Source organism: Dipodomys spectabilis, unplaced genomic scaffold (genome assembly GCF_019054845.1).
Source record: "Dipodomys spectabilis isolate Male_0828 unplaced genomic scaffold, ASM1905484v1 ptg000234l, whole genome shotgun sequence".
Lineage (NCBI taxonomy): Eukaryota > Metazoa > Chordata > Mammalia > Rodentia > Heteromyidae > Dipodomys > Dipodomys spectabilis.
Window position 1 is genome coordinate 19,243,684 of NW_024870911.1, and position 24,642 is coordinate 19,268,325.

A 24,642-nucleotide genomic window follows, 5' to 3' on the forward strand; every position below is an offset into this window, starting at 1 on the left:
AGACAAAGAATTTTAAATGTAAGTATGAGACAAATATTAAATATAATAATAAATGCAGCATTCTAGTGGTAAATAGCTGAATTAGTTACAGTTCTTTAGGGGTCATAGCAACTATTAATTTCCATTACTAATATAGTGTTTATAACATTATATTACAAAATATTCTTATAGAATTATATATTAAGAAATACCCATTTGTACTCATAGTTGTATCACTCAAATTACTCATTCTTAATTAGGTTGGCATAATTTTACCTACAATTTTTTCACAAGGACATCAGATTCAGACTTTGGAAAACATAGTTGAATTATCCACTATTAAAAGAGGAAAGTACTAGCAAAAAATGCCAATAGATGTAATGACATGCTTTGTAAAACTGTTTCTTCTTCTGGTAGAGATGGTAAATGTTTGATAATATCATATCGTAAAATCTAAAAATATCTCTAACCAAGATGCTGTTTCTTCTGTTTTCTGAAACACATGATATTCATCAAGAATACAATTCTGAGAAAAATAAAGGGTGTGGGGGAATAAGGGACCTTCTAAAAGTTTTAAGATAAAAGAAATGTTTGTATTTGTTATGGCCACAAATTCCTCTCCTCTAATATATCTTCCTCAGTTTTCCTTCTTATTTTTCCTTTTCTTCTTTAGCTAAAGATCAGAAGGATCATCACAAAGCAGATTTTAGACAAGATGGTCAAGGCAGTACCAGCATAATAACAACATGTAGTATATATTTCAGTACCATCTCCTCATGATTAGATCTATGAATCTATCTGTGAAGCAAGTTAACCACTGGATCTCAGTGTTCTGTAATAAAAAAGTAAGCTAGCTGGGTCCCAGTGGCTCATGCCCATAACCCTAGCTACTCAGGAGGCTGAGATCTGGGGATTGCAACTCAAAACCAACCTAGACAGGAAAGTCCATGAGACTTTTATCTCCTATAAACCACCCAAAATGCCAGAAGTGGAGCGGTGGCTCAAGTCATTGAGTGCTAGCAGAACATAATGTTCTGCTTCAAAAAAAACTACAGGACAGGGCTGGAAAGGTGACTTAGTGGTAGAGCTCTTGCCTTGCATGCATGAGGCCCTGCATTTGATTCCTCAGCACCACATAAGTAAAAAAGTAAAAAGCCAGAAGTGGTGCTATGGCTCAGGTGGTAGAGCACTAGCCTTGAGCTGAAGAGCTGAGGGACAGCCCCCAGGCCCAGAGTTCAGGCCCCATGACTGGACCCAAAAAAAAAAAAAACCCTAAAGGACAGTACCATTCACAAACACACACACACACACACACACACACACAGATAGTTGAGTAATACTGTCTGTCTGCCATCGGAAAGTGATATGAACATGTGGAAGATATTTGAGAAAAAAACACAGTGGGACAATGTAGTGATTGTTTTTGGGTTGTAGAGACTCTGAAGAGGAGCTTGCTGAAGTCACAGGACAGTGTATCGACAATGGTGAGTTTAGACTTATTCTGTTGTTCTGTGTGGGTAGTGATACAGCTCTGTGAAGTTGTGAGAGTGTTTATATATACCCACATGCAAAAATATGTGTGTGGCAAAGTGCCTGGCTGTCTTTAGGACCTGTAAAAATCCTTTAACTTGTCATGGGGAAGTCCAAGATGTCGGAAAAAAATAGTTGTTGGCTGAGTCACAGGCTGTATGAGTGGTTGTTCTGATAACCACTGCTATGAGAAAATCAGTTGTGTGTGTGTGTGTTATCTACCCTCATATATTTACTATTTATCTGAAGATTGTATAGCTGATCATGTACAGAAGACAGAGACTAGTTACCAGTGGGTATATGTGAGATTCTGATTCAAGATATGCATTCCGTTTTTGAGATGGCATATGTTGAACTTGGAGTAGTTTCACTGCATTGGCTACCTAGTGTACTTGTCATGTAAATCCAAAGATACATATTGATGTTCATATAAATAGGTGTGCATGTGTTCTGAGTTTTCTGGTTTGGTTTGGTTTTTCTTGTAGGGATGTGTGTGATCTTTGATTTATAATTTTATAGGGTGCTATAGTCATGAGACCAGCTTTGAAGATGACTTGACCCTTGGAGCAGAGGGTGAGTGGTGCAACTCTCCGAAGCTGAGACCAGGGAAGAGGCAACACATTGGTTGAACTAAGGGTGGAATAAAAAGGAAAACCTTTAGAAAGGATCAGGTTTTCCTTGGGCTTCTATCTGGGGAGAAAAAATAGTTTTATAATATCATGTAAAAGCGGAGAGTATCATGTGATCAGAAACATTTTCCCACCAGCCTATTATGGCTCCTACGGGTCCATTGTTGGAGTCTTCCCTTTCCCCTTGGAAAATGATGTGAAAATTGCCATAACACTTGCTACTCAGATACTTGAGAGACTCTTTTCTCTATAGGAATCCCAAAGAAATATGATAGGTTTTGGCAGCCTGGCCAAAGGATAAGTGCTTTAAAAAGGATAGGACATATATATCTACCAGTGTCTCCTGGTACCTACAGAGACCCATGTGGCAGAACAGGAGCCTGAGCCTGAAGAGCTGTATAGCTCTTCTCCTCAAGACATTGGCCAAACATCATGGGTCAAAAGTTCAGAAGCTTCAAGGCTGGGAATTCTCTCCCAGGCTATGTTAGAGAGAACTTGAGGCTTCATTAAGAACCTGTCATCATAACTACTTAGAAGTGGGAGATCATGAGAATCACGATTGAAGGCCAGGACAGGCTGAAAGTTTGTGAGACTTATCTCAATCAATAAAAAAAAATCAGTTTCAGTATAATGCCTGTCACCCCAGCTCTGAAAATACATTGGCCTAGCCTGACCCAAGCACAAATGTGGCGTTATTAAAACCAAGTAATGGAAACCAAAAACTATGGGGGCACAGCTCAAGGAATACAACAAACACCTCCCTAGCAAGCATAAGATATTACATTTCAACCTCAATACTGCCAAAAAGAAAAAGTAAGAAAGAAATAGCAGAATCAGAATCCGAGGAATTCATCTATCATATAGCAATGATAGAGGAAGACAGCAGAACTTTTTTCTTTAAGTTCAGAAAAACAGTCAGGTGAGTCCCCTGACGCCTTCTAACTTGTTCTTTGCATTTCTCTTCTTATCTAGCCACACTCCTGAATGCCAATGGCAAGCTCTTTTACAGGTAAGCATTAGGTTCAGCGGGGATGAATGATGTCTCCTTAAGAAATAGTGAACTAGAGAAGGTGCCAAAGTCAGAGAGGTTGAGAACAAAGAGCTGCCGATTCAGAGCAGTAAAGGTTTTCTAACCAGTGGTGAAGGCATAGACTATGTTCCATGGTACCCATCAGAGGGTGAATATGTTCATTGAGGGGTATTTGAAGCCAAGGTGGCAAGATTGGTGACAAGATTCATATGACATCAGCTTTGATCTCTACAGGAATTTCCTCCAGACAGCCAGGCCTGGCCAGCTGCTTGATCTGGGCTGTAGTCTGGCTTCCAGCAGCATGACTGGTGGGACTAACAAGACTAGTTCAAGGTAGGTACTAAGTCTATAAGGGTTTGCAAGGGTAGAGAAGAGGAGACTGAACACACAGGAGGAGACTGAACCAACAGCTATCATTCACTATTTTTCTGGGATAGCTTATGAAAGCCTTTATACACTTTCAATGCATACCAGAGAAATCTAATCATATTTGTATCAAGAATATTAGGGTATGTGGAGGAATCCTCTCCTCAGGGCTGGACGCTGTATATAAAATACAGGTGTCTCCCAAACTGAACCTTGTACTGAAGGAACAGGAATGGCTATGCCACAGTGCCCTGGGACACAGGCCTATTCTAAAAATAGCAGTAGATAGAATTCCATTAAGTGAAGTAAGCTAGGTCCAGAGAGACAGAGGATCCATGTTTTCACTTACCCGTGGAAGCTAGATTTAGCTTACAAACTTAAGTAAATACATTGGGTAGCATGCAAACAGAAGCTTAAATATGATAGATTCAAGGGAGATCTCAAATTCTTAGAAAGCCAAAACCAAAGTTGAGCAAAATAAAAACCAGGAAGCGGGTTCTCAGAAAGTGTGGTGTGGAGCCAAGGGGAAATGGTTCAACTAATGTAGAGAAGAAGAGGGGAGAAATGCAGAAGAATCCAATGTGTATCTAACAACATTAAGAAGGAGGGAAGGGGAACATAGTGGAGAGATGGGTAAGAATGTTGAAAAGGGTGGTATTGATCAAGATATCTGGCATTCATAAATTGCTTCATTAAATGCCAACTCCTTTGCACAACTACTTAAAGATTCCAATAAAAAATAAGTATAGCTCTCCAAATCAAGTTTTGAATGAACCCGTTTGTTTGGAAAGAGGGGAAGGAAGGAGGGAAAGACGGCAGAGACCTCAACCAAGCAGAACAGGCTTTTCTCATGACTGCAGAGAGTCTCCAAGTAACAACGAGCAGAGTTGGTGAAACAAGAAGGGAACGTGGGAATTTTAGGGTTCAAATATGAGAGTTCTCTGGAATGGCCTTGTCATTGTGGCAGGAATTGGGGTTTATTATGCAAGCTGTCCTGTTTGGGGTGTGTGGTGTCCTCCTGACATCCTGCATTTTCAGATAAGGTCAAGGGTGAAGTTTTCCTGAGAATCAAGAGGAGTCCCCTGGGGAGGGTGGTCAGCGGGCCATGGGAGCAACTTGGAGCAATAAGAACAACGTAGATTCCTATCATTTGAGACCCTGAAGGGATTTAACAGGTTGACGGGGTGTGGTGGTCCTTTCTGGCTACTTCCTGCTGACATGGAGATTTCCATTACTGTTGATGAATGTTTACCTTTGGAATTAAGTCTACTCAATTCCTGCACAGCTCATGCTTGGTTGTCTCACACAACTCCCATGGCAAGTTGAGCGGGATATTGTAAAGCATTTGGCAAAAGCCAGATCTAACACAGCATCCCAAGTAGGGAAGGGCCAGTGAATGCAACCACAGACTTTCTTTGACTCTGTATTGCTTTTTGTTCATTTTTCCAAAAGGGTTTTGTGTTTACATAAATTTGTTTTCATCTACTACAAGTAGCTTTAAGCATTGTGCTAATAATGCTTTATAACCAGATATGGAATGTTTATCCCATGTTTCGATCAGAATTCAAGTTCAGAGTAGTGAAAGCTTTTTTCAGAGTCACACTGGAAGGTAGAGAAATGGCAAGAAAGCAATTTCACTCTCCTGTAGTGCTATTCTATGTTTTAGACTCACAGTAGGTCTGAAAGCTGGCTCATGTTTGCCCTAAATCCTGCCCTCCACTCTCCCCCCTCCCACCCTTTTAGCATCTCTGAGATTCTGGACCAGGTACAAGAAGATGCAGAAGATGTCCTTTTCAGTCTTGGCTTTGGCCAAGACCACAAAGACACATCTCGGATCCCGGCGAGATTTTTTACCAACCCCTCCCAGGCCAAGGGCATTGACTTTCAGCTCTTCCTGAAGTCCCAGGTGCAGAGGATTGAGATGGAGGAGCCCTGCCTCATGCTGGCTAGTGAGTGTTACCACAGTGCCATGCTCCACTTCTCCACCAACCCCTGTCCATTCCCAACAGGGCTCAGTGTCTTCGAACCCTACTTTCTCTTGACTAACTTCACTCGACCCTTTGTCTCTTCTGTTTCCACTAAAAATAAAGAACTCTTTTGCCTATTTCATTCTCTTGAATAAATAGTCTAAGCCAATCACCGGTGTGTCACACCAGTAATCCTCGTTACTCAGGAGGCTGAGATCTGAGGATCAAGGGTCAAAGCAAGTCCAGGCAGAAAAGTCTGTGAGACTCTTTATCTTCAATTAACTACCAGGAAACTGGAAGTGGGTCTGTAGCTCAAAGTAGCAGAGTGGTAGCTTATGAGCCTAAGAAGCTCAGGGACAGTGCCCAAGTCCAAGTTCAAGCCCCATGACCAACCAAAAAAAAAGTCTAAGAAGCCTCAGACCACCATTGCCCCTCTTAGGCCTTCCTTCAGCTGAACCAACGCACTATAGTATCTTTGCATCTCATTCCATTCTTTAGTTCCTACTTGAGGTATCTAGTCAAGAAAGGTAACAAAGGGGACGCTGAATGTCTGAAATCTAAACAAGACAAAGCTGCAGCTTGTCTCTGGAGTTGAAGCTTTGTGAGGCCTTTGGCAGGGAGAAATTTAAAAAGGTAATTTGAGCTGGGCACTGGTGGCTTATGCCTGTAATCCTAGATACTCAGGAAGCTGAGATCTGAGGATCATGGTTCAAAGTCAACCCAGGCAAGAATATCCATGAGACTTATCTCCAATAAACCACTAGAAAACCAAAAGTGGCACTGTGGCTCAAGTGGTAGAGTGCTAGTCTTGAGATGAAATGCTGAGGGACAGCGCCCAAGCCCAGAGTTCAAGCCCCACGACTGACAAAAAAAAAAGGGTAATATTCTGATGAGCCCTGAGATGACCATGTTCAATGTTTGTGCCCAGGCAGGTTTAAGCAGGTGCAAACACTGGCTGTCACTGCGGATGCCTTCTTCTGTCTCTATTCCTATGTGTCTAAGACACCCGTCCAGAAGTTCACACCATCCCACATGTTCTGGAATTATAACCCTACCGACGTGCCATCCATCAAAATTCTGACCCCAGAGCCTGAACCCCACTCACCTAGAGAACGCCTTCGGAAAGCTATCTCCAAAATGTGCCTATATACAGGTTCCCGAGATCGGCTGTCATCACCTAGCAGCACCCCGAAAAGGAACAGCTTGGACCAAGTGGTATGGGAAGTAATGGACAGAGTAAGAGGAGGAGAGAAACTGGTTTTCCATAAAGGACCTGGCTTTGAGGAAGGCCCTGGGGAAGATCCCGCATCCCCCATAGTAGATACAAAATTTCCTACTTCTTCGTTTCCATTAGTCCTCTGCCCAAAAGAAGAACTACTGCAAGGAACCCTGGCAAAACCACAAACTCTACATTGGAAGACTGATCCATCCTGCTGGACACAGTCCTTAAACAAAACAGAGTCACCATGGAGTCCAAACCCTGTGCAAGCAAGGAACGAACTGTGTGGTCTACAGGAAAGCCATTCAGACAAGAATGATACTTTCTGGAAAAGAAAGAGCAAAGCGAGAAAGTGCTTGTTTCAAAAGAGCCCTTTGGACAGGAAGGTGGAGTCATTGGATCTGTCCAGCATCAAGCAGAAGTGGAAGCAGATTCAAACAAGACCGGAAATGCACCGATCTCTAACCCAACAGCCCCAGGACAGTTTTGACTCAGAAGAGGTGAGTGGATTGAAGTTGAAGGAGAGGCTGGCAGAGATAAGCTCCTCCTCTGTATTCTTGCCTAGAAGATGCAGGAGAAAAGGTCTTGAGCAAAGGAGATCTGGGGGTCATGTTTGGGCCAGATGCATCACTTCTTGAATTAAACTCAGCAATTTTGGCAAGTGTGTTATGCAAAAGAGAAAGAGAGAGGGCTTCAGAGTGTTCAGGCTTCAAAGCTGCTTTTGTAATTCTTAACTGTTCTGATCTCCATGGAAGGTTTTGATGAACACACCTGCCCTTATCATTGACGGGGTGGGGGGGGGGGTCTTCATAAATGTACAAATGAAGGTTATCTATACATTAAACACTATGAAAGAAACTATTTTCTCTTCAGCCTTGACAAATATGTAGCCATCATGATGGAAATCAGATTCTTAGGGCTCTTGTGCAAGAAGACAGGAGTAAGCAGAGCATCTCCATAGTCCCTGCTCTCTCCCCTCTCATCTTATGTTTACACATCTTCTAAACCATACACACCTAGCCTGCCTATCCAATACTACAATTCTTTATGTATGCAAATGGCCATCCATTGTCATCGCTCAAGCCTAAAGATGCCCCCTCCCCATTCATGGAGAGATCAGCTTTTGAGAGAACAGAAGTCAATCAAAAGCCAGTGCAGTTTCCTGCATCCATTGCAGGTCCATTTGACCCACCGATTTAGTGAGTAACCAGAGCATGTTCTAGAAGTAATACAGGAGTCAAATGAGTGCATTGTCTAAATTCACCTGTGTGAACCATCTGAAGCTTGTCAGTTCTCTTACCTGGGTCTGCAGATGGTACTGCCATCAACTGTCAGGGTACCCTGGAGGAATTCTCAGGTCTTTGCCATACAGAAAAGCCCATGATTATTTGCAATATAATTCACAAGTATGTCTCATTGAATGTAGAATTGCACCTGAGCTTCTAACTTCCTCCTCATTACTGGGTCCCTGACATACAGAAGAGGCCAAGTTTCTCAAATACAGCCAGATTTCCTCCCTTATATCTCCATACCATTCTTGGGCTCTGACTGAGTTCTCTTGGGATCTTGATTACAGGGGAAAAGCAACAGTGAAGAGGAGGAGAGCTGGTGGCCTGGCAAACCCAGACAACTCCACTTTTACCAGACTTACCTCGGCAAAGATTCACAAAGTAAGTGGGTCCCTGTCTTATAGTTGGCTGCATATTTTACTCTCCTGGGGAGAATTTTTAAACATATATATCCATGATGAGACATCCCATATGCTATAATTTCATATGTGTGTATATATATGGAATATGTATGTATATAGAATATGCATATATATGATATATATGAAAAATACTTCTCTAAATCAGTGGTACTCAGACTTTAGCAAAGATATGAAGTGACCAAAAACTCTTGTTAAATATGAGTGTCTGGACCATAACTCAGAGTTTCTAACTGAGTAGGGCTGGACTAGACCTGAGAATGTGCATTTACTTCTTTTTATTGGGTAATTAGGTTTTTGAATTCAGGGCACTTTGCTTGCTAAGCAGGTGCTCTATTACTCAAACCATACTCCAAGTCCTTGATTTTTTGACCCAAATGTATTTTAGATAGGGCTCCATACTCTGCCAGAGGCTGGCCTTGGTCTGCATTCCACTTATTGATACCCCCATTATAGCGGGGATTTCAGGCACGCACCACCACCTAGATTAATCAGTAACAATTTTATCAGACCTTGATGTGATACTGCTTATTTGCACACTCAAGTCTGAGGAACATCATTGTAGAAATGTCTTGTAGTAGATACCGATCCATTGGATTTCTATCTTGGCACCTACTTAAGGCTTCATTCTCTCTTAGTCCCTACCATAGAACTCGCAGCAGGCTCTCTGTATCCCACTGCTATGCACATTTAGACCCTGCATTCCTTTCTGCATCTGGGACATAGCTTCCTTCTCTCCTCATAGCAGGACAAAGAATTAAACGTATTTTTAAATTTAATTTTATTGTCAAGGTGATGTACAGAGGGGTTACAGTTACATACATAAGGTAGTGTGTACATTTCTTGTAGAACTTGTTACCCCCTCCCTCATTTTTCTCCCTTTGTCCTTTCTCTCACCATCTTGTTGTTCTTCTTCCCTTCCTTAATTCAGATGGATGTATATATAATACCCAAGGAACCAAAATCAAATAGTGACAAAATGGGTTAAATATAGGAAACAAAAACACAAAAGAAAAAATACTATATTAAAAAATACAACAAATAAAAACCTCTTGTTTCCATATTTTGGACTTCATATACCTTAGCCTCATCTTATAGGGTCATATATACATAGCTATTGACCTATTCTGCTCATCTGTTAGAATAATATACATATATAGCAATATACTATTACTATATATATAGGCTTATATATATACTACTATATATACTATTACAAATGAGGGAAACCATGGAATCTATGTTTCTTTGGGTCTGGCTTACTTCATTTAATATGATTTTTCCCAAGTCTTTCCATTTCCTTATGAAGGGGTAATGTAATTCTAAACACATTGTTACTGCAACTAAAACATCTTTCCTCTAGTTATGTGTTTTTTTTCAATATTAACTCTTTCAGAGCTATGCCTTTTCTCTTTGAACAGTCTGACAAGAAAATTATTAAATGATGTGGAACTTCATCTCTCCGCTGCTTTTAACGACTTCTCTCCTAGGACCAGAAAAGTAATGACATCTGGGATTTTTTTTTCCAGAACAGCAGGAATTGAAATCATTCTTTAATCAAGAGATTGTATCTTGTTTAGATGTCCCTTCATTTGGGGGAACCTTAGTACTCTCTACGCACTTCCTAAACTTAAGAACTTTCTTTATTGGTTAATACTCTAAAATTACGAAGATGCACAAAGACCTTTCCTTCTAGTTCCTTTTATTCTAAATTTCTGTTATTTTAGGATCCTAACTATTCTTTCTTTTTTACCCATTCCTCCACCTGGGTATATAGATAGTATCTTCACACTTTATCACTAACCACAGAAGTTACGTATCAGGACAACTATATGTTATCTGTAGTTTAGAAAGTTTAAGATGTTGAACTGTGCATAGTGATGTGCATCTATAACCCAAACTACACACGAAGCTGAGGCATGTGGATTAGAGGTTTGAGACCAGACTGAAGTTCATATAAGAATCTTGATAAGAAATGTACTCTTTTCCTTGTCCATGTAATTGTAACCCCTCTGTATGGTATTTTCACAATAAAAAAAAAAGAATCCTGTTAAAGAAAAAGAGACAGACAGACAGAGACAGGAGGACAGAGACAGAGAGTCAGAGAAAGGGAGGGAGAGAGGAAGAAAGGAAGGAAGGATGGAAGGAAAGAAAGAAGGAAGGAAGGAAGGAAATAGGAAGAAAGGAAGGAAAGAAGGAAGGAAGGGAAAGAAAGACAAAGGGAGAGAGAAATGAAGAAAGAGAAAGAGAGCAAGACAGAGAAAAGAAGAAAGAGAGTGAGAAAGAGATTAAAATAGATCCAGTTTCTTCTCAGATCTAACAGAGAAGTGGGGTTTCAGAACAAGCTATTGTCTCTCAAACTGAGACTTGACAGAAGAGTGTAGAAATTCCTTCCTTGTCAGAGCTAAAACCTAGAACCAATGCTAAAGTAGAGAAACCTTGACCAAAACTAAGAAATTGCTGGAGTCTTTGTGCTGTCTTCCATGAGGGACAGCCTCCAAGGCCATCCCGTAGTAGTGGTCCCCTCATTCTTGTGCGTTTTACCTCCAGGAGCTCACTTGGGTTCTCAGAGTAAATATCAGAGAAAAATTCCCAACGTGATTCTTGCAAAGGAAGGAATATAAAAATTTCCAGAGTACTGCAAGTATCCTTTCCTTTCTTCCTTCCTTGACTTCTTCCTCCTCCTCTTTTGTCCTGTTTGTACAGTAGTAAAGTTTGAACTCAGAGTCTCACACTTGCTAGGCAAGCATGCCACTGCTGCTCACGCCTTCATCCCTATTTGTGAAGATTAGTTTTTGATATAGAGAGGAACTTTCTTAATTTGATTTTTAAAAAGTATTGATTTAAAATTTTTGCAGCTACATTTTTTTATTGTGAAAATACTGTACAGAGGGGTTACAATTACATGGGCAAGATAATGAGTACATTCTTATCAAGCATGGTAGCCTCCTCCTTTGTTTCCCCTTCCCATCCTTTCCCAGCCTCCCCCCCCCCCAGCAATGTTGTAAAGTTCATTTTTTGACATAACGACTTGTACATCTCATTGTTACAATGGGTCCACCTGTATCCCTGTTTTAACAATTTGTTTTTTTCCCTTCCCCTCCACAAATTATACCAACATCATATACAGTGAAAGCAGGGGTTATACCGTGGGGGAGGGACATACAAAGCAACAAAGAAATAATCTTATAAATATTTTAGAAACAATCCCATGAAAGAGAAAAACATTTGAATACATATCTTAGGGTTCATTTCCCTCACATCAACTTATCTGACCTTTTCTGCTTGACTCAGACATATACTAGTTGTTACAAACAAGGGAAACCATGGGACCTATGTTTCTTTGGGCCTGGCTTACTTCACTTAATATAATTTTTTTTTACCTCTCAGTCCTATCTCACAACATTAATGGACTTAACTCTCCAATTAAACGAAATAGACTGTGTAGTTGTATTAAAAAGCAAGATCCTTCTATCTGCTGCCTTCATGAGTCACATCTTGCCCATAAAAACAAATACGTTTTCAGTGTGAAAGGCTGGAACAAAATCTACCAAGCAAACGGCCCCCATAAACAGGCGAGAGTTGCCATCCTAATATCAGATAAAATAGACTTCAAATTAAAATTCGTGAGAAGAGATAAAGAAGGTCACTACATACTAATTAAGGGATCTCTCCTTCAGGAGGATATTACAATTCTAAATATCTATTCGCCAAACAACGGAGCACCCAAATTTATCCAAGAAATACTACTTTCCCTCAAATCCCACATAAATTTTTTCTATAAAGGTTAGTACTACAAAGCTCCCCTATTGAGATCAGGAGCAAAGCAACAATGTTCCTTCTAAGTACTACTTTTTTTTTTTTTGGCTGGTCCTGGGACTTAAACTCAGGGCCTGGGTGCTGTTCCTCAGCCTCATTGTGCTCAAGGCTAGTGGTCTATCACTTAAACCACAGTGCCACTTCTGGGTTTTTTTCAGCCATTTGTTGGAGAAAGTCTCATAGACTTTTCTACCTGGGTTGGCTTTGATCTGCGATCCTCAGATCTCAGCTTCCTGAGTAGCTAGAATTACAGGTGTGAGCCACCAGTGCTGGCTAAGTACTACTTTTCAACATCATGCTACAAGTGCTAACTAATGCACAAAGACAAGAAAAGAGTATATAAGTTGCATACTAGGAGAGCAGAAATAAAATGTCTTTGATTCAATAGTATGATCACCTATGTACAAACATCTATGTATAAACAGAAAAAAAACTCTTGCTACTATTAAGCAATTATTCATGAGTGTAGGCTACAAAAGTTAATATACTAAAGTCAATTGTTTTCTAATATATCAATGATAAATAGGTGGAATTTGAAAACTGAAGCTCATTATCACATTGATACATACTTTCAAATAAAATAAGCACAAGTGTAATGACAGATTGATATGATTTAGGTGAGGAAAATTATAATATAAAAAAATCAGAAAAGGACTAAATAAATGGAGAGATATTTTATGCTAAAGCATAAGATTCGAGTCAGTTCTTTCCAAATTGGTTACATTCTCGATGTAATTCCAGTGGTAACTCCAGCAACAAGTTGATAATAATATTTGTGTGGAGAGGCCAAAGATTAAGAATAGCCACTTTGCACAAGAACAAAGTTGAAAGACTGACCTGACTCAACCATAAGAAATTATTATGAAGTGATAGTGACCCAGACAGAGTGGATTTGTTAACAAAATAGAACATCAATAGAAAAGAACAGAAAGCCCCAAAGCAGACACATGATATTTGACATAGGAGCAAAGATGACAGTGGAAAATAGCCATTTCAATAAATACTGAAAGTAAAACAAAACAAAACAAAGAAAGTGGTGCCGTGGCTCAAGTGGTAGACTGCTGGCCTTGAGCTGAAGAGCTGAGGGACAGCACTCAAGCCCAGAGTTCAGGCCCATGACCAACCAAAAAAAGAAAAACAATAACAACAAAAATCAATAAATACTGAATTACTGGCTATCATATGCAGAAAAAAGTCTGTATACAGACTACACTCATTATAAAAAATTAACTCAGAATGGATCTCACATGTAAGTATAAGATGCAAGACTAAAACTTGCCAAAGATAATATAAAGGGAAGCCTGGATAACCTGTTTGTTGGTGACTTTCAAATGTGACACCTCTGAATCCAGCTCATGAAAGGAAAAGAAAGATTAATAATTTGGAATTCATCAAAATTAGAAGTTCCTCCTCTTCAAAAGACAGTGTCAGGGAAGGAAAAAGACAAACTGCAAATGGGAGAAAGTATCTGTAAAAGATGTATTCCATGATTGGCCACTGTCCAAAATATACAAAGGATTAGGGATTAGGGATTAGGGATTAGGGGTTAGGGTTAGGGGTTAGGGGTTAGGGTTGGGGTTGGGGTTGGGGGTTAGGGGTTAGGGTTAGTGTTAGGGTTAGGGTTATGGAGTTAGGGGGTTAAGGAGTTAGGGGGTCAGGGTTAGGGTTAGGGTTAGGGGTTAGGGGTAGGGTTTAGGGTTAGGGTTAGGGTTAGGGTTATTTTTAAATATTTGGTTTAGGATTTTTTTTATTGTGAAAATACGGTACAGAGGGGTTGCAATTACATGAGCAAGGTAATGAGTACATTTCCTTTATCCTTTCCTCTTCCTTTGTTTCCCCTTCCCATCCCTTCCCATCTCCATCTCCACCCCCGCACCTGCCAAAGTTGTAAAGTTCATTTTTCGACATAGTGTCTTGTACAGCTCATTGTTGAAATAAGTCCACCTGTATCCCTATTTAAACAATTTATTTTTTCTTCCCCTCCACAAATTGTACCAACATCAAATACAGTGAAAGCAGGGGTTATACCGTGGGGGAGGGGACAATCACCTATAAGAACACAAACAACTTGATTGAAAAATGGGATAGCAACCTTCACAGACACCTCCTAAAAGGTAGACAGGGGGAAAATAAGGATGTGGCAAAAATAAGGATGTGGCAAAACACTTTCCCATCTGGGAAATGCACATTAAAACAAGAAGATGCCCTATACGTCTGATATAATGATGCTTTGGAAAGTTACACAATATTCCTCCTCTTATATAACATTGATCATGGTAAACAGTAGAACTAATGTAAATTCAAAAGGATGGAAAATAGACTCTGTTTTTTATTAATGAGGCAAATTGTCAGTGTTCAAAAGCATGTGAATTTTGTGACCACTTTTATAAACAGCCAAGGACAAATAATAAGAAATACCAGATTCATCAAAGGGCTTTATTTTGAGTGCATCAGAGATTCATGGAGAATAAATCTTCATTCTCAAGCTCATTCAAACTCCACCATGGAATACAGGAAATAACAGCAACTCCTAGACTCACTGTGTTTAAGAAGAAATAGGTAACATATCATCTACCTATAACTAAGTTTCCTTGCCAAGAATTTGATTAATGCTAAAACACAAAGCTTTGCTTCACTGTTATTTTCCAGCAGATGTCAGCCTCACACAAGAAAATTCCAGGGATCTAGGCCCTGCAGAATTGGTATTCATGGTTTTCAGGGCTATCCATGGGTTTCAGGCAATGCTGAGAGCATTACTGCTTCTAATAAACTTGTTCATCCTTTGTGTACACTTTAACTCAGTTTTATTATCTCAAAAATACTAGAATAACTTGTAAGGGGGTGATACTGAGTTATACATTTCCTGTAGATTATTAGATTTGATTTACTGGCAAGGTATTGAGATTTCATCTCAGCCAGATCATGGCTAGGAAGTCTATTAAGTTGATTCTAAAGCACACATCTCCCCACATGTTAGCAAGATGTATCTTGCCAATGATGGAATCTGAAGATTAATTGCCTTTTGGTTTTCTTATATGAAATATAAAATAATTATAAGTTTGACAAAGATGGTTTACCAGATTCAATTAAATACAGTAACTTTAGAAAAAAATACACTTAGTTCTTTTAAGTATATTTTTAAGGATATTTTGTAGATAACCCTTCTAGATTGCAGGAAGAATAAGAGATCTCTTTTTCTGACATAGTCTTTGGCTGAATCATTGAGTCTAGTGGTTCCCAATGCCTCCAGTATTCTATACATTGATTTTTTTTTTTCAAAAAACTATACACTAATTTTCTCAACCTAGTCCTCTATTATCTTGGAAGAAATCACAAGAGAGTGAGCTAGTTATGAAAACAGCTCAGTGATGATAAAATGAACACCTGTCTGACAAATGCAGAATGGGAAAATTCACTCACCACCACCAAAGGCCTAGGTGAGATTGTTACTTAGATATACTAAGAAAGTCTCATGTCTGCTTCTTCAAGCGTCTGTAATTATCTCCCAGAATGAAATGATTCCCCCAAATAGTGCTGCGTCAAGCACCAGGTATTAATCTGCTACTCACTGTCACCAGTAGAAAATAGGTTGGGAAGTAGTAGCAACACTGAACTGCCCATAAGTTCAACTGGATGGTCTTATGTGTTACTTAACTACGTAGGTGAATAGGGTCACTAGATGCAGGTGAAGGTTGTGAAGTTTTCATTTAAAAGTAGGAACTCCACACTTAGGGTCCTTGATCTTCATCACAGAATAAGAGTTTCTGAACAAGTCATAATGGTAAGAAAACTTGGTGGAGCTATCTCGAATACATCAGTAAGCAGACAAACGGACAGACATGCAGCCAAGCAGAAAGGAGAAGGCACACTCTAACAGAGTGTATGTGCTCTCAAAGGGAGAGGGACCTACAACTCTGGCTGTCAGGGATGTTTATATGTTTTTATGGCAGTGGTCTTAATTCAAAGTTATGCAAAGCTGGGTATCTTATCCTTGCTCTAATGCTCCAGGATGTTCTGATCATTTCTTCCAGATAAGAAAGTATGCTGCTATAAACAGATGCTTATCCTTGAGATAAGGAAGGCATCCTGTTGTCTGTCTTAGAAACAAAGATAGTGCTTCCGTTTCTAACTGTATTTTTTCTGAGTGGCCTTCATCAGGCCTCATTTTCCCTCACTTATCCTGCCTCAATCAAATAGGACTTAGAATCCAGCCCTACTGAGTTTGCCATACAAAATCTCTAGGGACTTCATCTTCCAAGTTGTCTTTTATCAAATTCATTTACATAATACATCTGAAATTAGAAACAGGATACCTTTTCTGTTTAAAGAAGACCTGATGCTCAAGCCAGTTGCTTTCCTTCCTACCAACTTCCTTTCTCATTTAATCTCTGCAAGGATGTGTCTTCATTTCCCTCCAAGTTCCTGGGAATAGATGACCTTCATCATTCCTCACAATTCCCCCAAAATTTCAAGTCCACAGTCATGGTGGACTTGAATTGCTGAAATTCAAGTAGTTGGCCTGGGTCTCATTAAGAGGCAGAGGCAAGGAAAATGTTTTGTTTTTCTTGTTCCACTTGATTCTATGGCCACTCTGCTAGAGGCTATGGGAGGAGAGAAAAAGAGATTAGGTGAGAAGTCAAACAAGGAAGCTAATCTTTGATATCCCAAATAGTGGATAACACAAAGTGCTTTTATGTTCTTGGTAAATTTATGTGAACTGTTTACTTACAGCCCTTCCTTTAGAGGTAATGTTTTACCATATTATAATATAATAATAAATAAATATTCTTACCTGTCAGACACTATCCTTCATCTTTTAATCCTTATGCAATAAATTCATTTGCTGTTACTCCTTTGATAGATGGTGATAGGAGACAGTGATTTTTAGTCCAAAGTGAATTCTGAAGAGGAATTATCCGATGGGAAAGTTTTTTAAGGAGAAATTAGAATGGTATGAGTATTTTTTTTTACCCCATTTGCAATTTTTACCAAGGTTGTTTTGCCTCTGAGGAGAAATAAAATTAAAAACAAAATCTCTTGACACTTTGCAAAAGTCTTACCACATGATAAGTAAGGCTGTAATTATCAAGGAATAAGGGATTAACTCTCCAGGAATCTTGCTGCTGGTGAGAAGACTAGAAATCCTAAGCCACATGACTCTGGTTTGTAGCTGCAGCTGCTAAAAACATTAAATATTTCTTTCTTAAACATTTGTAGGATACTAGACATGGAACTAGGGTCCTTGGCCATGCCAATCATGTGGTTTACCACTAAACTTCATCTGAGCCTGAACTCTTATTAATCATTCCACAAGTGAAGCATAAAAATTTCTACCAAAGCCAGATGCCAGTGGCTCACACCTGTAATCCTAGCTACTCAGGAGGCTGAGATCTGAGAACTGTGATTTGAAGCCAGCCCAGGCAGGAAAGTTGGTGAGATTCCTATCCCCAACTATCCACTAGAAAACCAGAAGTGGTGCTGTGGTTCAAAGTGGTAGAGGCAAATACTCTCAGGGACAGCACCTGGGCACTGAGTCCAAGCCCCACAACTGACAATAATAATAATAATAGTTATTATTATTATTATATCAAGTTCAATACTCATAGAAAGTTATCTTAAAAAATGAATCATGTGTTTCTTTTTAATTCACATTTCAGGCCTTCTTAACCAACAACATAACACATATCCTAAGAACAATGGCTTCCCAGAAGATCCTACTTCCCACCTCTGGCAGGAAGTTGTACATCCCTGCCATTCCAACCCTGGCCCCTTAGCACTTGAAACTTCTGAGTGCACTAGGAGACCCACAGCATGGTATATCAAGAAGAAGACCAGACCAAGAGAGCTGGATTCTGCATCCTGATGCTGGTATGAGCTGTAACCATAGAGCAAGAACTAAGGCACATCACTTCATTTCCCAGCACATTGGTTTCTCTACGAGGTTGGTATTACCTACATGATATGGATAAATTGGACAAAGACTTAAATTTCTGTCAAACTTTGGCATGGCTGAAGGCATTTAGAAGATTCAAGGATGATTACATTTGAGGACTAAAGGTGGCTTCTGGAATGCTCTCAAAGGCCTCAAGCTAACAGAGGAAGGAAAAACCTCACCTCAAAAACCTCAATGAAGCCCACCTAGGATTTCCCTCTGGACCCTATGCACTCCTAATTAAGTTGCTGAAAATCTTCCACAGTACCAGAGTTGGATCCAGGATGGACTGGAAGACTTTCCTATGTCTTATGCTGTCTTGGATCCTCCCCACCCCCCATTTAAGTCCAACTCTGACTACCCAAGATTCTATACAGAAATATAGGGGTTGGCCTCAGAGTCCTTTCTCTTAGTCTTTGCAAAAGTAAAAATTTTTAAAAAAAATTCACGGTATTTTCTTCTGGCAGAAAAACAATAAAAATGTATTTTCAGTGTGGCACAATCTTTTCTTTTTTTTTTTCTTTTCTTTAGAGACAGATTCTCACTATGTAGTTCATACTTCCCTGGAATTCACTATGTAATCTGGCTAGCCTCAAACTCTGGATCCTTTTACCTTTACCTCTGAAGTATTGAGATTACAGGTGTGAACCACTATGCCTGTATTTTGGCATAATTTTCAAAAATTATCTTTAAGTTGCACATTTAACAAAGCAGTTGATGAATACAATATATCTTGATCAATGTCACTTCTTTGGCATTTTTTTATTGTTATTATAAAGGTGATACACAGTGGAGCTACAGTTACATAAGTCAGGTACAGAGTACATTTTTTTAGTTTTTTATTGTAAAAATAGTGTACGGAGGGGTTACAGTTACATGAGTAAGGTAATGAGTACATTTCCTATCGAACTTGAGTATGTTTCTTTTGAACAATGTTAACCCCTTTCCTTGCTCACTGTCCCAGTTTTTCCCTCCCATCTTTACCCACAGGTTATATAGTTCATTTTCCAGTGAGCACTATTGCTGCATTTGTTCACCCTTTGTCCTTCCATTTCTGTGCAGTTGGTATGATTTTAGAGGCAATTGCTGTTAATTAGCTGTTGGTTGCTTGGTTACCTGAAAACAAGACTTGAGCACTTTCAGTAGAATGTAGTATAGAGTATCTTAGACCCAGTCATTTCCTAGGAAAATTTTAGTAAAATAGGAGAGGAAAGACACATATTTCCAACAATTACTTTGTTGGTAATAAAGTGCAAGGAATGAAGACCAGAAGAGAATAATTTGAAGGATGTTATAACAAAAAGTGCTAAAAATTATCTCATAACAGGTTTCTGGCCAGGAAAAATACGATTTTATTCTGACATTACTGCCAGCAATAAGTGGAGGGAAGAGATGATGTCTGTATATTGAAAAATGAGAAAAAAATCTGTGATGTTATTAAGTTTAGTTGTAAAGGGGTGAGGATGAAAAAGTTTATCTTAAGTCACCATTTTTGGTGTGAATTACCTTCACCAACAGAAATCACAAGCTATTTCATATTTTCTGAATATGTGTTACAATCCTTAACGAAATCCCCAGTAAGAAGCTCCTAGGCACAATCATAATTTACTTAGACCTCAAAACAATCCAGAAGCAACAAGTTCATCTTACAGATGTTCCCCAATCCCCAGATTTCTTCACTTTAGATTATCCTGATTCTCCCATCAACAGTCAATATAAGTTCAGTGTAAACAATGTATGCCTTCCCAACCCAAGTTTCCCTGATAAAACTGCTCTATATTCAACAAGACACTTTACCAACCTTCACAACTCATCCAGGATCTTTCCAGCTGACATAGGGAAATAATGTCTCAATAATCCCTTTGAGTTCAGAGATTTCTAAGTCTTAATATTCTGAGTCTACATTTGAGAGTCAGACAGAATACTTACATGGCTGAACAGTGAATTGGGGGCAATTTTGTGCCATATATTTTCACTAATTGGCCTTACCCAAATGCAAACTGTCTCCTATCAAGATGATAGGAGAATACCATGCAATTTGGAAGGCCCCTTATGGTGCTCTCACCCCATGATTTGTGGGTGACCTGGGTCCTGTTCCTGAGCTTCTTTGGCTCCAGGCAAATGCTCTATCACTTAAGTCACAGCTCCACTTTGGGCTTTTTTTGTAATTTAGTGGAGAGTCACACAGACTTTTCTGCCCAGGCTGGCTTGGAAGTGTAATCCTCAAATCTTAGCCTCTGGAGTAGCTAGGATTACAGGCATGAGCCATCAACACCCTGCTTTAATCATTCCCTTCTAAGACTCGGCTCTCAGGCAGTAGAGAAAGATATTCCTGGGTTGCAAACCTAGGAAGAGGCTGCAAGAGGACTTGCAACTTTAAAGGACAGAGAAAGGATTTACATAAATTTTCTAAAGGAAATCTTTTAAGAAAAGTCAAGGGCCTGGAGTCCAGAAAGGATTTCTTATTTTCCTCAAGCTGAGGGAAAATTGCAAACCTAGGAAGAGGCTGCAAGAGGACTTGCAACTTTAAAGGACAGAGAAAGGATTTACATAAATTTTCTAAAGGAAATCTTTTAAGAAAAGTCAAGGGCCTGGAGTCCAGAAAGGATTTCTTATTTTCCTCAAGCTGAGGGAAAATTGGTAACAAAAGTTAAACAACAACAAAAAAGACAGCACAAGATCATTTCATATAAGGAGCTCAGACTAACAACCCATGTGATCCCATCTTGCTGATAGAATTGATGGAGGCTGCAGAGTAAGACCATCCCTACGTCCTGATTTTGGTCAAAGTCTATTATTAGATCCAGAAAAAGGATTAACTGAAGGCATGTAGGGAGTATGTCCATCCGGAAGTGAGATCACCTTCTGGGGCAGAAGATTTGGCCAAGGTCAACTCCACTGTTCCTTACAGGCTCAGTGTCTAGGTTGTCAGGGGATACATTCCAGGAGGAGTAATGGATGAAGCTATACAGGCGATACAGAAATGGAGAAACATTTTGTCCCCTCTGCCATTCACTTCTTTCCCTCAATTCCCAGTTTAAAGCAGAATCCGGAGAACTGGAAGTTGAGTGAGAATCGTTTTGCAGAAGGGTCTATTATTAGTATCAAGAAACTTATACAGCAAGGAAACAGAAACTATGTTGAAAAATGAGCTTTACAACTTTGAGGGGGGAGGAGTAGTTGGGAAGGTGGGGAATAAAGGGATGGTAGGGGAAACACAAAGGAGGAGGCAAAATGCTGATAAAAAATATACTCATTACCTTACTCATGTAACTCTAACTCCTCTGTACAGTATTTTTACAATAAAAATGTATTAAAAAACTTGAAAAAAAGAAAACAGAGAAGCCATATTTTGAGAGGTAGAATTGGGAGTCCTTATTGGAAAGCCGGCATCTGTAGGCAGACTATTGTCACAAAGACCTGTAGTCCCATGAATATACTTAACACTTAGAAAACTGAGACTATTGTCACAAAGACCTGTAGTCCCATGAATATACTTAACACTTAGAAAACTGAGACATTGAGAGCCATACAAACGAGATCAACTCCAACGGAGAGATGAAGCGGGACACTATGTTGACTTGAGGAGAGCCAGAAGACAAGACAAGAGCAGACAGGAGACACATGGAATGGTGCCCCTGCTCTGAGCTGGTTTAGGCCTAAATAGTGGAAGGGTCAGGGAACAGGGTCACAGGAAACTCAAATTCAAAGCACAGGACTGACAGGCCCAGTAATCTATAGTCCAAGTACCCACCCCTGGGAAATGGAGCTTCCCCTCCCTCCACCATGAAGACAAGAGCCAATTAAACCCAATTCCCTATAGGCCACATGGCCAAGATGGCACTGACCAGATCCACCATCCCTACAAAGGCCTCTCCTACTCAGCTCTCACCACAGTTCTCCCAAATTTGTCTCTAACTCCCTACTCTAGAAACCGATAAGGACTGTCTGTAACTGAATGTAGCGGAGTCTCCCCTTGGGGAGACCAAACAAAGCCAGTAAGCAGCAATCAGGAGGCAAAAGTGTTAAGAAGGATTTGTTATTTGCTGGAAGTGAAGAGCTGCACTGTAGATAATACTCAAGTCCATGGTGCCTCAAACAAAGAAAACAAGGGACTGCTTAGAGACATTTATATGGAGGTAATACATTTGATAAGCAGGGATAACAGTGTCAATATTTCTCAAGTATGAATATGAAAGGTATTCAGAAGACTCCACAGAATACTTACATAGCTTTCAAGTAAGCCTTACTTAAGTAAGACTTCTATTTGAAGGCAAAGCTTTCATGTGAACATAGTGAAGCAAGAAAAGAGTGTAGGCAAGCACTGGGGTCCAAATGATACCCATATACAAGCTCCCATTCTTCCTAACTTGTGCTTCATCTCTGGAATAAACCACCAGGATCTATGCAATAATCTCTTTGAAGAGCTATAGTAGACATACCTTAGGAGTAAGGATCAGGAGGAATCTTTCTTTCCCCTTCTGGATAGTTGGTCAAGTCAAGATGTCTAATCAATTATGCCAGGTAAAAATTATCATGAATAAATATTCTTACTCTTGTAGTTCCCAGGGGAGTTTAAAATGTATACTTTTCAGTGTGAATCATTCTGCTGTTATCTTGGCCAAGAGTCCAAAGCTAAGTGTCTACAGTTAACACAGAGTTAAGCTTAACCCAGAGTTGAGCATAGTGCTTTCTAAGGGAATCTGTGAATAAACTCTATACAACTAGTAATGTTACAGATGGATTTGCCCAAGGATTACCTAGACACTTGGGTTTTTTTAAATATATTTTTGTTTTCTTTAGGTAGTTATATAAAGGAGTTGCCATTCAACAGAGAAGTTTATGAATACAGTGCATCTTGATCAGTGTCATCCCTTTTAACATTCTCACCCACTCTCCTATCCCATCTCTTCCCTCACTTTATACACTTGGTTTTAGTTTGCTTATTTGTTTTTGTTTTTGGTAAAGGAAATTCTCACACTACTGTAATATTGTCAGAAAAATTTTATTAGTCCCCAACAGCCATAGAACCACAGAGTAGCCAAAATAAATCTTTTAGTAACAACACAGTGGAATAAAACTAAACATAAACAACAAAATCCCACTAGTTTCATTTCAATAGATAAATTAGAATACTGTGTTTAAAATAATGGAGATAACAGATAGTTTACACCTTACTTCTCATTACATCCTGTTGAAATGTAGGTCATGCTGATAGATACCAAGCTAAAATATAGGTCACACTGCCAGCAATCAGCCACATGAACAATGAAAAATACAAAAGAAATGTAAAATTCAAGACAAGATCACAAGGTCTCTGAGATAAAGCACTGCCATTAAACTTTCCATAGCCACAGAGATTTTTTAAGTCTAATATATATTTAAGGCATACACTTGACCTTTTAATATAAGACTTGGAAGGAGAAGGAGGATTCTTTTCAGGTATTAGGTCCATGGAGGTTGCTCACACTCAATTTTTTTTTTTTTTTTTTTTACCAGTCCTGGGGCTTGAACTCAGGGCCTAGGCATTGTCCCTGAGCTTTTTGGCTCAAGGCTAGCACACTACCACTTCAGCCTCAGTGCCACTTCCGTTTTTTTTCTGTTTATGTGGCACTGAGGAATCCAGCCCAGGGCTTTGTGCATGCTAGGCAAGCACTCGACCACTAAGCCACGTTCCCAGCCCACCACAGAGATTTTTGAGTACTCTACTCCTCTAAGGATTAATACTAAGCTTCACTCAACAGTTTTAAAGTAAAATGTGTTTAAATATCCAGACAAGTAAAAGTATGCGTAGAGCTCAAATGTAATCCAATAACACCCCTCCCCTCCAGGATAATGACTCTGTCCCATGGACTCATTGGTCTTGGGGATGTACTTAATATTCTTGAGCCATTCTCTCCTACAGTTACTTGGCAGCCATCTAGGAAGCAGAAAAGGCTAGACCACCTACTAGAAATTAGACTCTTTTAGTAACAAGGCCTCAACCTAAGCAATCCCGAGACTACCTGACCTTCACCTCTGAATCTGACTTTAAATTGTCACTATTTTAGCCACCCCTATCTTCTTATTCCTTGACTCCAATTTGCTCTTGTTAGCACAAGGCCAGGGTCTGTAATCCTGAAAGCATTGGAAGATGGCTGAGGATGGACTGAAGTGCCATTTCCAGGAGTATACCTATGGCTCATATTCTTTTTTTCTATTGTATTTCTTGCCCAGTAAACTTACCTGTTACTTTTAATGTTTGCATCTTGCCTGAATTCTTTTCATGGCAGATGTAGTACTCAAGGCTAAGCAGGATCAATGAATTCCCTGTTACAATATGAAATGGATTATCAGTGTAGGGATTTTGTTGTGAGTGGTGGATTCTTAGTCCATATATCAGTGTGTCGTATATGATTGGCAGCTTTCAGACAGAACTGAATTTCAAAGGAGATAATTATGGACTACAAAGTGATGAAAATAC

At 39.5% G+C, this 24,642-nt stretch overlaps 1 protein-coding gene across 6 annotated transcripts in view; it reads left to right on the forward strand.

Annotated features, from left to right (window-relative positions):
- The window catches only part of Tespa1 (thymocyte expressed, positive selection associated 1), a 35,024-nt gene extending 16,349 nt beyond the window's left edge, over positions 1 to 18,675 (forward strand). For all 6 annotated transcript variants that reach the window (XM_042698844.1, XM_042698848.1, XM_042698847.1 and 3 more), the window contains 8 exons: positions 1,414 to 1,463; positions 2,029 to 2,082; positions 3,111 to 3,147; positions 3,403 to 3,501; positions 5,278 to 5,483; positions 6,430 to 7,220; positions 8,297 to 8,390; positions 17,905 to 18,675. In XM_042698844.1, coding sequence (XP_042554778.1) covers positions 1,414 to 1,463; positions 2,029 to 2,082; positions 3,111 to 3,147; positions 3,403 to 3,501; positions 5,278 to 5,483; positions 6,430 to 7,220; positions 8,297 to 8,390; positions 17,905 to 18,110 — 1,537 coding nt within the window. In that variant the 3' untranslated portion in view covers positions 18,111 to 18,675. The remainder of the gene's footprint in view (positions 1 to 1,413; positions 1,464 to 2,028; positions 2,083 to 3,110; positions 3,148 to 3,402; positions 3,502 to 5,277; positions 5,484 to 6,429; positions 7,221 to 8,296; positions 8,391 to 17,904) is intronic.
- The last annotated feature ends 5,967 nt before the right edge of the window (positions 18,676 to 24,642 follow it).